At 40.0% G+C, this 13,104-nt stretch overlaps 1 protein-coding gene across 3 annotated transcripts in view; it reads right to left on the bottom strand.

Moving 5' to 3' along the window:
• Nucleotides 1–967: 967 nt before the first annotated feature.
• LOC125239423 (zinc finger protein 260-like) overlaps nt 968–13,104 on the bottom strand; it is a 30,317-nt gene continuing 18,180 nt past the window's right edge. Inside the window, exons 1-3 of one of the 3 annotated variants that reach the window (XM_048146996.1) lie at nt 8,956–9,407; nt 8,589–8,720; nt 968–2,939 (exon numbers count right to left, since the gene is read on the bottom strand). In XM_048146996.1, coding sequence (XP_048002953.1) covers nt 1,468–2,939; nt 8,589–8,720; nt 8,956–9,277 — 1,926 coding nt within the window. In that variant the 5' untranslated portion in view covers nt 9,278–9,407 and the 3' untranslated portion in view covers nt 968–1,467. Of the gene's footprint in view, nt 2,940–8,588; nt 8,721–8,955; nt 9,408–13,104 lie in introns of those variants that run through there. The other 2 variants (XM_048146995.1, XM_048146994.1) reach the window with 2 other exon arrangements.

Genomic DNA, 13,104 nt, shown 5'->3' on the forward strand with positions numbered 1-13,104 from the left:
TCAAATGACTTAGTGAAATATAATCCTTGTGTTGTTCAAAATAGGCTTCAAAGTAGCACGTTGCACGCTTTCTGTCGGCCGTCGTCCTGCTGAAGGACAGATTGAGATTGAAGGTCCGTGCCCACTAGATCGCACCATACCATGACTTACGCGATACGGTCTACCTTGCCCACTGAACGTGTCGACGGCGTTCCATACCCGTTTGATGCCCGTATCGTTGCGTTAGTTTTTTTTAATGGTCTCTATTCCTATCCAGTATCAATAGGTTACTGGAGGTCAATTTACGGTAATTCCATTGATATTGTTCATACAAATATTTTTTTCTTTTCTAATCGAAAGCAACGCGTATACAGCCCGTTTACAACGGGTATGCAATGATCATCATACGCGGTTACAGCCGCCGCCCGCAGAGACCGGCTCGCGTCCGTCGCGTGTCCTGCGCGGCGCGTGTCCTGCGCGGCGCGTGTCCTGCGCGGCGCGTGTCCTGCGCGGCGCGTGTCCTGCGCGGCGCGTGTCCTGCGCGGCGCGTGTCCTGCGCGGCGCGTGTCCTACACGGCGCGTGTCCTGCGCGGCGCGTGTCCTACACGGCGCGTGTCCTGCGCGGCGCGTGTCCTACACGGCGCGTGTCCTGCGCGGCGCGTGTCCTACACGGCGCGTGTCCTGCGCGGCGCGTGTCCTACACGGCGCGTGTCCCGCGCGTCGCGTGTCCTGCGCGGCGCGTGTCCTGCGCGGCGCGTGTCCTGCGCGGCGCGTGTCCTGCGCGGCGCGTGTCCCGCGCGTCGCGTGTCCCGCGCGGCGCGTGTCCTGCGCGGCGCGTGTCCTGCGCGGCGCGTCCTACACGGCGCGTGTCCCGCGCGTCGCGTGTCCTACACGGCGCGTGTCCCGCGCGGCGCGTGTCCCGCGCGGCGCGTGTCCCGCGCGGCGCGTGTCCTGCGCGGCGCGTGTCCCGCGCGGCGCGTGTCCCGCGCGTCGCGTGTCCCGCGCGGCGCGTGTCCCGCGCGGCGCGTGTCCCGCGCGGCGCGTGTCCCGCGCGGCGCGTGTCGCTCCGACAATAGTGCCCGGGCCGAGCATGGCCGGTGACGGAACGGGCTAGTGGGCAAGGTCTCATACGTTTTCATATTAAGGAATATTTTTTTGACGGATACGCTTCGAGCACGGTCATGGTATGGTACGGCTAAGCTGGTGGCTAAGTTGGTCATAGCGACGGCTCCGGCAAAGCAGGTCGCAGGTTCGAGACCTGCCGGAGGTGTAACTTTTTCCATTTTCCTTTAATTTAAAAATTTAAGGACAAGGCAAGAAAACACCGAATCCTGATAAAATCACTTTGTTGTCCGTCCATACGTCTGTACGCCTGCCACGACCCTTCAGGAACGCGTGGTATTATGTTGCATACCTCAAATAATACATTCATGGGTACCTATCACAATTAATTTTTCGTTTGCGAGCGTAGGTGCACCGGTTATATTTTTATGCCTTTTCCTCAGTGTGTGTCCTTACATGAGCTTGCAAATGTTGTTTAAAGCTGCTAGTGTACCTGCACTGGTTGCATTTATATGGCTTTTTACCAGTGTGTGTCCTTACATGTCTTTGCAAATTAGGTTTCTGGCTACTAGCGTAGTTGCATTGGTTGCATTTATACGGCTTTTCCCCAGTGTGTGTCCTTATGTGCTCTTTCAAATAAGTTTTCTGGATACTAGCGTAGTTGCACTGGTTGCATTTATATGGCTTTTCCGCAGTGTGAGTCCTTACATGAACTTGCAGTGAACTTTTATGGCTGCTAGCGTAGTTGCACTGGTTGCATTTATATGGCTTTTCCCCAGTGTGTGTCCTTACATGACATTGCAAACCATATTTTTGGCTACTTGCGTAGTTACACTGCTTGCATTTATACGGCTTTTCCCCAGTGTGTGTCCTTATGTGCTCTTTCAAATGATTTTTATGGCTACTAGCGTAGTTACACTGGCTGCATTTATATGGTTTTTCTCCAGTGTGTAGCCGTACATGATGTAGCAATGACCTTTTTCGGCTGCTAGCGTAGTTGCACTGGTTGCATTTATATGGCTTTTCCCCAGTGTGTGTCCTTACATGACATTGCAAACTATATTTTTGGCTACTCGCGTAGTTACACTGCTTGCATTTATATGGCTTTTCCCCAGTGTGTGTCTTTACATGAACTTGCAGTGAACTTGTGTAGCTGCTAGCGTAGTTACACTGGTTGCATTTATATGGCTTTTCCCCAGTGTGTGCCCTTACATGAACTTTTAAATCTTGTTTGTAGTTGCTAGCGTAGTTGCACTGGTTGCATTTATATGGCTTGTCCCCAGTATGTGTCCTTACGTGAACTTTCAATGAAACTTTCAGGCTACTAGCGTAGTCACACTGATCACATTTATATGGCTTTTCACCAGTGTGTGTCCTTACATGATTTATCAAATTATTTTTCTGGCTACTAGCGTAGCTGCATTGGTTACATTTATATGGCTTTTCCCCAGTATGTGTCCTTACGTGAACTTGCAATGAAATTTTTAGGCGACTAGCGTAGTCACACTGATCACATTTATACGGCTTTTCACCAGTGTGTGTCCTTACATGATTTATCAAATGATTTTTCTGGCTACTAGCGTAGCTGCACTGGTTACATTTATATGGCTTTTCCCCAGTATGTGTCCTTAGGTGAACTTGCAATGAAATTTTCCGGCTACTAGCGTAGTTGCACTGGTTACATTTATATGGCTTTCCCCCGGTGTGTTTCTTATAATGAATTTTCAAACAACTGTTTGAGCTGCAAGTATAGTTGCACTGGTCACACCTGTGCGGCCTCTCACTGGTGTGTTTACTCAAATGCCTAATTAAGAGTAGTTTCTGAACCGTCGTATATTTACAGTGAGCACATTTGTAGGTTTCGGGTCCGCCGCTTGATATCTTCTGTGGAGTTTGCCCTGCAACAGAAATAACTTTATTTTACTAAAGAGCCGGGTCCAAACAGACCGCACGCCTCGCGAGGCAAACGTCCTGCTTATGCGCGCACGTTTGCCTCGCCCGAGCAAATTAGCTCGGCAAGATGGCGGTCCTCGGTCAGCTCAGCTGTTATAGGGGACATTGTTGCGCGACACATTTCGCCAGCGTATTACGAGTCGCAAATTACTTAACACCCTAATGTAGCTTCGACAAATCATATTAAATAGAACCTGAAGAAAATTGTAATTAAAAAGAAGATTCTGGGTAATTCCATGGCAGAGAGCGAAAAAAGCAATTTTTTGAGGTCAGAATTTTTAAAATCTGGTTATGGGGTAATGTTCTTTGGCTCTAGACCTTACTTGAACCGATTTATTTTTTTAATAAACTGAGTTTAACTAAGTATGGCAATTTTTTTACAGTTTAAAATGCGTGCTTTTTAAGATACGTGCGTTAACTAAACTAATTAAGACTCACATTATATTCAAGGGATTTTTCTAAATATAAAAAGTAGCTGACATTTTTAGAAACATACTAAAATAACATAATATTCAAAAAATCCAAAAAATAATTAAAAACTGAATATCTTTTTTGGGGGAAATAATATAACTTTCCCTCTTATCCCTAAAAATCAAGCAATCCTATATATTTTTACTTCTGTAACTTTTACTTCATATTTCGATCACTAACTATAAAAAAATACGTTTCATTCGGACGTAACAAAAGTTACTGATTTCTTGAAACGCAAGTTACCAATGTTTTGCATGTTTATTTTCATAATTGAAAAATATTAAGATTCCTTTTTGCTACATAAATATACCTGTACTCTTGACTGACACGATTTAAGTTACAAGAAAATTCGTAAACCAATATGGAAATAAAAAAATCGTATTTAAATGATGCTTTAAAAACCCATGTCCAATTTCTGTAACGAAAGTTACCACCTCATTTTAGTGTACTGAGGCCAGAAAATGGTCATGTCATGTTTCAAATAATTTCCACTTTAGTTTAATGAGATTTAACTGTATTAAATGGTGCACCAGCAAAAAAAGATATTTAAGTATGAATCAAGCCACAAATAACCTTTGTTTGACAACTTTGCGTTCTAAATGTAACGCAAGTTATCATGGAATCCTTCCTTAGAACCCTTCTTTAGATCAAATACATTTAATTTCTCGAAGAAACTAGCGTCTTAACTCTTACGGTTATCGAGTTATTAAAAAAAATAAAGATAATTACTGAACACGTGAGTGACAGCCTTTACCAATTCCTAATGTTATTCGTTTTGACATGTGCCATCAATTACTTAACACTAACTTGAATGTTATTCTTAAGTAGGGTTGCCAACTTTTTTTTAGGGAAATATAGTATTTTAGAAAATTCCATCTAAAAAATATAGTACACCGAAATAAAATATAGTACGGTACACATAATCGATAACCAAGTCGTACAGATCGTTATTTCTGTCCACTCTAAGGGGCTCCATTCGGTTTTCATCGATTTTTGACAAGCTTTGTGTTGCATTGGGTCTCTTCATAGACCTATATATTTAGGTTTAGGTTTCCTATTTCAGTGGTTCTCTTATTTAAGTATCATCGAAAGTTGTATGGCCGAATATCACTTCCCAACTCACGTTTCGCGTAATTTTATTCCGCCCAATGTTCATTTCCCAACTTATTGTTTTATTTGCCAAGCTCACATTTACTAACTTAACATTTGGCCTTTTTTAAAAAAGCAAACTTTCATGTTGTCGAATGTTTTACTTAGCGTAATATATAACTAGTTGTTTATTGTATGTAATGTACCAAATGTTTTATTGAACACCAACAATATATATGGCGTATTTCGAAAAATGTGCAATATTGAGTCTTCTATCACTTTCTAAATTTATTGACAGGTATGCAATTTTTACTTACGTACCTATTAATATTCTTTTAATTTCAATAGTTACCTACTTACTTTTTTTACAAGACCCATATTTAAAAAAAAAAGAATACTGAGTGCTGAGAATGCTGAGTGGAGACCATTTTAGGCCTCACATCGTTATTACTACTTTTTACCTTGTGCAACTTTTTATCCTATTTTATCTATTGATGTTTGATGTGTTTTATCCTACTTTATCTATTGTTTTGTACTTACTGACGTGTTGCCTGAATAAATGAGTTCTATTCTATTCTATTCTAATACCCATATTATATGTTCTTATATTTTTATGAAATTTGACATTGTTAACATTGTTTTAAAAACATTACTTCAATGAAATTTAGATTTTTATAAAAATGCAAAAGCGATTTTAATTTTTAACTAATTAAGGCAAAAATTTTGACCAAAGAACCAGTTTCGGTCCTAAAATAGTTCAACTTTGATGCTAAATTCACAGAATCAATGAGCTGTGAAGTAGGTACCTAATTATGGGATGCTAGTTTGTTTAATGACGATTCTGTTAATATAATATGCTTTAGAAACTATCGTAATATTCATAATACTAATGGATTCAAATCGAAGCTCATCGGAGTAGAGAATCCCCTTAAGAAATGTCGTTATTTAATATATCATAGAAAAAACAACGGTGGCTTTATACGTAACTGCAATATTTGCAGGTCAGAACGAATTAATGAAATTTACAGTGAAGGACTGAAGGTAAAATTTAAATAAAAGCGCGAGCGGAGCGAGCGCGAAATTTTTTTTATTATCAAAACGCCGCTCCTGGCGGTTTGACCCTAGTGTAAATTCGCCACTGGCATGAACCCCAAAAATATAGTACTTTTGCGTACTATATATGTTTCATATAGAATATAGTACGCTGGGTCAAAATATAGTACAGTACTATATTATATAGTACGGTTGGCAACCCTATTCTTAAGGGTCTCTCACACTAATAAATTCATTTATTATGTATGAAAATGACGAAAAAATTTATTTTCCAATTTAACTAAAAGTGATATACAGGGTGGTTCCTGATGAACCTAGCTACGTGTCGAATTTAACGGAAAACAAAAAAACACGGTGTACATAGAAATATCCATGACTCAGGGACAAATATCTGTGCTCATCACACAAATAAGTGCCCTTACCGGGATTCGAACCCGGGACCGCGGCGTAGCAGGCAGGGTCACTGCGCGCTAGGCCAGACCGGGCGTCAGTTTGGATTGTTTATCAATCTTCAAAAACACACACACACTGTAACGAAGCGGATCTTTCTATAAACATAGTTAAATATTTTGGCTTTTAATTTGTGAACGAAACACTTCCTTCTCGTTCATTGCATTATCTGTTGCACTTCGATCCACATATTTATGTTTATCTGTTGTAGGGTTGCCATACAACAAGTATTATTCGAAATTGTAGGTATTTTGGCTGTCATTCCAGGAAAACTTTGTATATTTTGATCTCAGACGAAGGATACTATAGACTTGACACAAGGGTACACCCGTAAGGGACAGATATAGAATAATGGAGCGAATTTAAGAATCACTTTAAAAATGGCTGACAGTTTACCATACACAACCTACGTAATTTGGGCGGATAATAAGCTTGACAAGTCACGTCCTTATTGTTTGCCACAAACTCGTTTGTGGCAACGGCGGAAAAGTGAAACTATGACAAAGACAAAAAATAACATTTTGCTCTCTGTCACTCTTATTATAATTTGTATGTGACCATCTCGTTCGGTAGTGGTATTATTATTTGGCTGTCTAGTCTATAGTATCCTTTGTTTAAGATTTTGATAAAGTTTAGGCATTCATTTTCGGAAAATATAATATTTTGGAAACATGAAATGAAATGAAATATTTATTTTTCATCAAGTAGGCATATTAGGGACCGGCCACACTTAAGACACGCATGTCCTGAGGCGCGCAACGGACGTCCGCGCCACGCCGCCTGAATGTAATTCAAAAAACGTCTCCTCAGTACATTTTGTATAGGAAGGACGTAAGACGCGCCCCAGGTGGCGTGGCGGAGACGTCCGTTGCGCGCCCCGAGACACGCGACGCTTAAGTGGGAACGCTGGCTTACAATGCGCATATGAACGTCTAATAAAGCTACGCCATCTCTAACCCTACGCCTCAGCCTCGAGAAGATTTCAGTCCCCCCTCAGTTGGGAGGGGGTTATCCACTATGGGACATAGATGTGATCACATGTTTCTAAAGGCTGTTCTGGAATGACATTTGTTTGGGTTTCTGTTACTTCAAATGCTGATACAGAAACTGGAGTAATTTTCGTTTAATTAATTAGAATAATTATTGTTTATTCGTGTGCCACCCGGCTTTTGTTTTGGGTCCTTTAAATTCGAAATCCATTCAGTGCGGCGTCTTTTTGTGACGAGATGCTCTCTTGTATTGTAACCGGACGGCCGCGAGGGCCTGGAGCCCGGCATGCCACGTGCTGCCGTGGCGTTCCATAGTTTGTGTGGTGCTGTTTAGTCAGGCTGAGTAAGTAGATTTAATCGTGAGCTTTTGATATTTCCATGGCGTGAAACGTGGAGATGTTCTCAACCATAAATTGGTTTATTTCCGTCTGGCAGAAACATGCTAAGGGTGGGAGTCTCCGTGGAGATCCTCGGTCTGCAGTCTGCAGGTCTCCGGTGAGCTCGCTTATATTTTTGGTTTTAGTTAATCACTGTGTGTGAGGGCAATCGACTAATGTGGCCAATATATTTGTTTCACAGGAGTCGGGAACGAACTTTAAATGTTAAACTTAACGTTTTTAACTTAAGTACAATTGTGATGTGCCAGGAAACTTCTTTGGTGCTACTGGTGCAAGGTGCCTTTGGACCTTGTTTTTTTGTGTGGAAGGGTCAGCCCTGTCCACGTGGCGAGGGGGCGTCAGCTCCGGAGTTCATCCCTGACGTGTGTCTCCTGCTTTACCACTGAGCGTAGTTCATATTTCATATGGTGTCGAATTTAGTATTTTGGAAACATTAACTGAAACCTTTCTGTAAGCAAGATTTTATTTATATTTAACTAGCTTTTGCCCACAGCTTCGCTCGCGTCGAATTCGAAAATTGCGGAATGGTCCATCCAAACGTCCACCTCCTACTTTAGGGAAGTGGGGGTTAAGAAAGAGACAAAAAGTAGCCTATGTCACTCACTACTTAAAGAACCACATCAATTCGTAGCTCCGTTTTGCCGTGAAAGACGGACAAACAAACAGATGTTATATTGTTTAATTTGTTTCTCCTCTAGCTCTCCTCGATAGAGCCAAAATTTAGTTTTTGTATTATTATAATTTTTTTTAACATGGGTGTATTTTACTTTGACTTTTCGGAGCTTACAATTCCATTTAATTCAGAAATTATCACTCAACAAATCTGATTATAATCTTGCGGCTGATTGCAGATATATCTAATTTAAATTCAGACGCTGCCCATCACTAATCCGGCCTATTCCCCATCTTACCAGTTGAACCACTGGAAATTTCCTTCCTAATAGATTTACTAGTTATACCCGTGGGAACTGTTGTCCCAGTCCCACATACATTACCAGTAAAACAAAACCCCCCAATAGCCAAACTCTTACATAAGAGTCTACATAGAATTAGGTTATTGATATTGACAACCTACATAAACTTGAATCTATGATCCAAGATAAACAAATTGCCAGATAGATCTTGTCACGTAATAATTATATACCTGACTCGTTGTCCCGGTCTGTACTCCGAATGTGGGTGAGAAGCTTGTCCATGTCAAGACGATTCAACCGCACACTGCAGTCCCTTAGGACAATCTCACACGACTGTTGCTCTTTGATCGCCCCATTTGACACTGAAAAAAAATTACAGACTTGAACAAAAACCATGTCCCCATATTTATGATCACTTAAAGTATGATTACTTAAATTATACTATGATATGAACATTTACGTAGCATTAAGGTATACTTTTGGTGGTCTAAAGTTGTTATTCGGTTTAAAACTGAATATTTCCAAACACAAATAGGTTAAGTAAAGTTATATATGTAAAATTGAATATGTCTTTGTCTAAAAGAGCCCACAACTAACCCGTTGTCGCGTGTCGCGTGCCGCGGCGCTCCACTAGCTCGGGGCCGAGCACGAGCTCGTCCTTCACCGCGTGGCCGGCGTACAGCTCCGCCGCCGCGCGCGCGCTGGCTGACTCCTCTTTTACACTCACTTCTGAGTACGATGGCTCACTGTTTATACACACACCATCGGGTCTAGGTTCGTCCTTGACGCACACATCGTCCAGAAAATGCTCCACTTTCACAGACACTGCGATCGTTGATAAATCCGTCATACACGCATCCTCACCGGGCTCAGCCTTCACGGTAATACTTTCAGTGCCCTGTAACGCTGGCGACTCCATCGTAAACTATTTGTAAACACCATTACCACTATTAAATTTGCTAGTATTATTGTACAAGCAAGTGGACAGAAGTGAGACCTTCATCCGAATAAAATTGTTTTTGTTTTATATCTGTAAAACATATGTACATATCAACAGCACAGAATTACAGTTAAACCAGAATGAGTAGTTAGGTCAAAAAGTGTGTCCACATGAGAGGTCATTGTTTGGGCTGGTGTCCCTCTCGCACTTACTGACAATGTCAACATTATTCAGTAACGTCATCACTGTCATACATTGGGGATACCAGCCAATTTTCAAAGTTACTACCAAATCTACTAATACCCATTTGAACATATTTTTTAATTATACAAATCTTTGATTTATTGGCATCAAAATAATTACATTATAATTATTTTCCAATTCTTTGAAATATGTCGAAACCCTAGTTTGAATATAACACTAAAATAATATAAGAAGTTATAAAGTCAGGTAATATACAGATAAAAATACTACTACTATGGTAACCTCATTAACACTGGCCACACGTGCGAGAGGGACACCAGCCCAAACAATGCCCTCTCATGTAGACCGTTTTCGCTAGTCTGATATGATCACCTTTCTGTCTCAGTGATAAGGTTCAATTTAGTATGGCAAAAAATGTGATTCCACAATCTAGTTTAATAATTCTAAATCTATGATCAACAGACGATTCATGATCCATTACTACCAAGAATTTTATATATATCTCTGGATAGTGCGTGCCGACCAATGAGTTGAAGCCAGGTTCATTCACCTTTACTCCTATGTTCTATCTCATTCCAACACTGTGATGTATTGCCAGATAAGTTAATTAAAGAAACGTATAAAACATTCTTCAATCAAATTGACTTACTTTTCTTTGTATTATACAAAAAAAAACTCAATCAAAAACCTTATTTCTCCGGTATTTACCTCCTGCGTACTATGGGAACACTAATAATAAAAAAATATGCCCGATATGTCAGAATTGTCAAAATTCATTCTCCGATTCAGAGATTTATTTTGCAAAATAAACGTTTTTCGACGATTTACTTAAGTTCTGAGCTATGTATTGCATAGTGAACCATTGTGGAAGTAAATGGAAACCGAAATCCGACGTAAAATTTCACAAGTAAGTACTTATTTTACCAAAATGTTCATAAACCTCACTGGCAATAAATTTTCTTCTATTTTGCTTGTAATCTTGGTTAGTTCTTATCATTATATTGGTTTCATTGTCTCAAATTATATCAAAATTCCCACGAATAGGTTTAGAACGATAAATATGACCTTTAAAGAAAAATAATGCTATGTGTGGTTTTACGACTAGGGTGACCAATCTTTTTCTTGCATGGTATTTACTCTTATTGAATGGAGCTAAATCTATCAACTTGGTACGGTTTCTATGTTCATAGTTCATATCACAGTATAATAATACCAACTTTATATAATTTATGTCTTTACAATTAACATGAATAATATTAAACTTTTCAGTGTTCCAAAAGATGAAGGAAGGAGGCAGCATTGGCTGTTGGCTGTCGATTGTACCGATAAAAGGAAATGTTTCAGAGCGTTCGACAATTTGCAGATTTGCACTTTAAGCCTGAAGATTATGACACAGAAAGAAATTTTAAAAATCAGTCCAGTAACGACGGATATATCGTGGCCTAAACATTAAATTGAGATACATATATACATGCGAAGAGAATTGAAATACGTACGAATTGAGAACCACCTTCCTTGAGATTTGGGGCGGCGCTTAAAAATAAAGATACTGTTTTAAAACGTCCTAGTATTTCATTATTTCCCCATTGACAAATACTTCCCTTATATTTTTGTGGCTATTCCCACTAGTTACCACCAAGTTTTTACCTGTCCTAACTACTGGGATTTCCCCCACATTGTTAATTAACAAAACCGGGGGTTGATAGCTACTGGGATTAGTTTTCCCAGTAGTTACTACCAAAATATTATTGTGATGACCAAAACACTAAAATATATATTCCATTGCATGCTTTAATAAACACAGGTGTCAGTTAGTAAAAGACAAATACTTATGTAACTCCGTATAGACAGATAAAGTCTAAGAAAAAACTTACCTCAAAACCATACAGAAAAAGGTACGGTGAGCTAGATGGCGATACACCTTTGGGGTAGGTACGCTCAGATAGATGGCGCTAATATTAATATTTGACATTTTAACACATATCAATATCATATCAAGCTGAGAATATTGTCAAAACGGAGGTTCAAAGGTTTTAAGCCTGTGTCGAGAGATGTAATACGTCAAATTCCGCGGGATATCCCTAATGTATGCTTAATCATGGACACCCTAAAGAAAGAGATGCAAGACCGGCGTGACGTAATTCAAGGTCAAATTTTCTGGCTTCAAAGTAATGTTCGGCGTGCAACATCCATTGTATATAAGATTCTTGATTACTACTTTTACAAAATTCCAACCTAAAAATAAAAATAAATGTCAGCTGTCAAATAGCATAGCGCCTTTTTTTTTAGGTGTTTTTTTTCGTGACGCAATGGCGTTCGATACTGTTTAAGACACAGTTTTAAGCGCTAAGTTTTTTTTGGCGGGAACGTTGAACTGAGAAGGCGCGCTGCTGAAAATATTTTTTGTAAATTTAAATTAATTTGTACATTTTAACTTTTCACTGTATATTTTTAATGTAAAATAGTCCTTATAGTATTAGTTTTGTAAATATATAGTTTGTGCGTTCCCTCAATTCCCATCATGGGGGGAGGGAAGCGCACGGGGAAGAGCGGCCGCAAGCGGTCGTGTATTTTAGGTGAAAAACCACCGGAGGCGGAGGCGATGGAGCAGGAGTTACCTTCCTCCTACTTTACGGAGACACTTACCAAGAGATGCCTATTAAATGAGTACGATAGAATTTTGTAAACCGACACAACGAGTTCAACCAAACGTAGTGGTACACTTGTTTACATAATTAGAGAGTTCAGTTTACTTCTACGCCGGTGACCATAATATCGTCACCCTAGTTCACATCGATAAAAAACACCATGTACTTACAATAATGATTGACTTTTCTAAAGCATTCGATACTTTACGGCACAATACACTTTATGAGAAGTTACAACAAAATGGTATACAGGGACCCGTGCTGGACCTCATAAAGAATTATCACAATAACAGACACAACGCGGTTAGCATCGCAGGTGAACAAAGCGACCTAATTCCAACCTTATGTGGCTCGGCACAAGGCTCGATTTTAGCTCCGACTGAATACCTATTGTACGTCAATGACATGTATAAAATTTTCCAGCATGGATCCGTATATCAATTTGCAGACGATACTTGTATAATTGTAGCAAACGAGGACTTGCAGACTGCGCGGGACATGATGCAACAAGACTTTGACACACTGTGCAAATGGGCTCATGACCTAGGTTTGTCTATAAATTTCTCTAAAACAAAACTTATGTACATATACATTCACCTTATAAACAAGTAAACTTCACACCACAAATCGTGGCCCACGACCACAAATGTATGCACATGACCCACGTAGCCTGTAATTGTGCGCAGCTAGAAATTGTTAACGAGCACACTTACCTTGGATTAAAAATAGACCATAAGTTCAACTGGAATCCACATATAAACAATGTTTGTAACAAACTAAGATCTATACTGTCAAAACTATCCATACTAAAAAACAAATTGCCCTACAATACTTTAAGGCTCCTGTACATGGCACTGGCCGACTCTGTTATAAGCTATGGCTTAGAAAGCAACGGCAGAACATATAAAACATATCTAAACGACATATTTAACCTACAACTACGTATACTCAAGA

The sequence above is a fragment of the Leguminivora glycinivorella genome, chromosome 25 (genome assembly GCF_023078275.1).
Source record: "Leguminivora glycinivorella isolate SPB_JAAS2020 chromosome 25, LegGlyc_1.1, whole genome shotgun sequence".
Taxonomy (NCBI): Eukaryota; Metazoa; Arthropoda; class Insecta; order Lepidoptera; family Tortricidae; genus Leguminivora; species Leguminivora glycinivorella.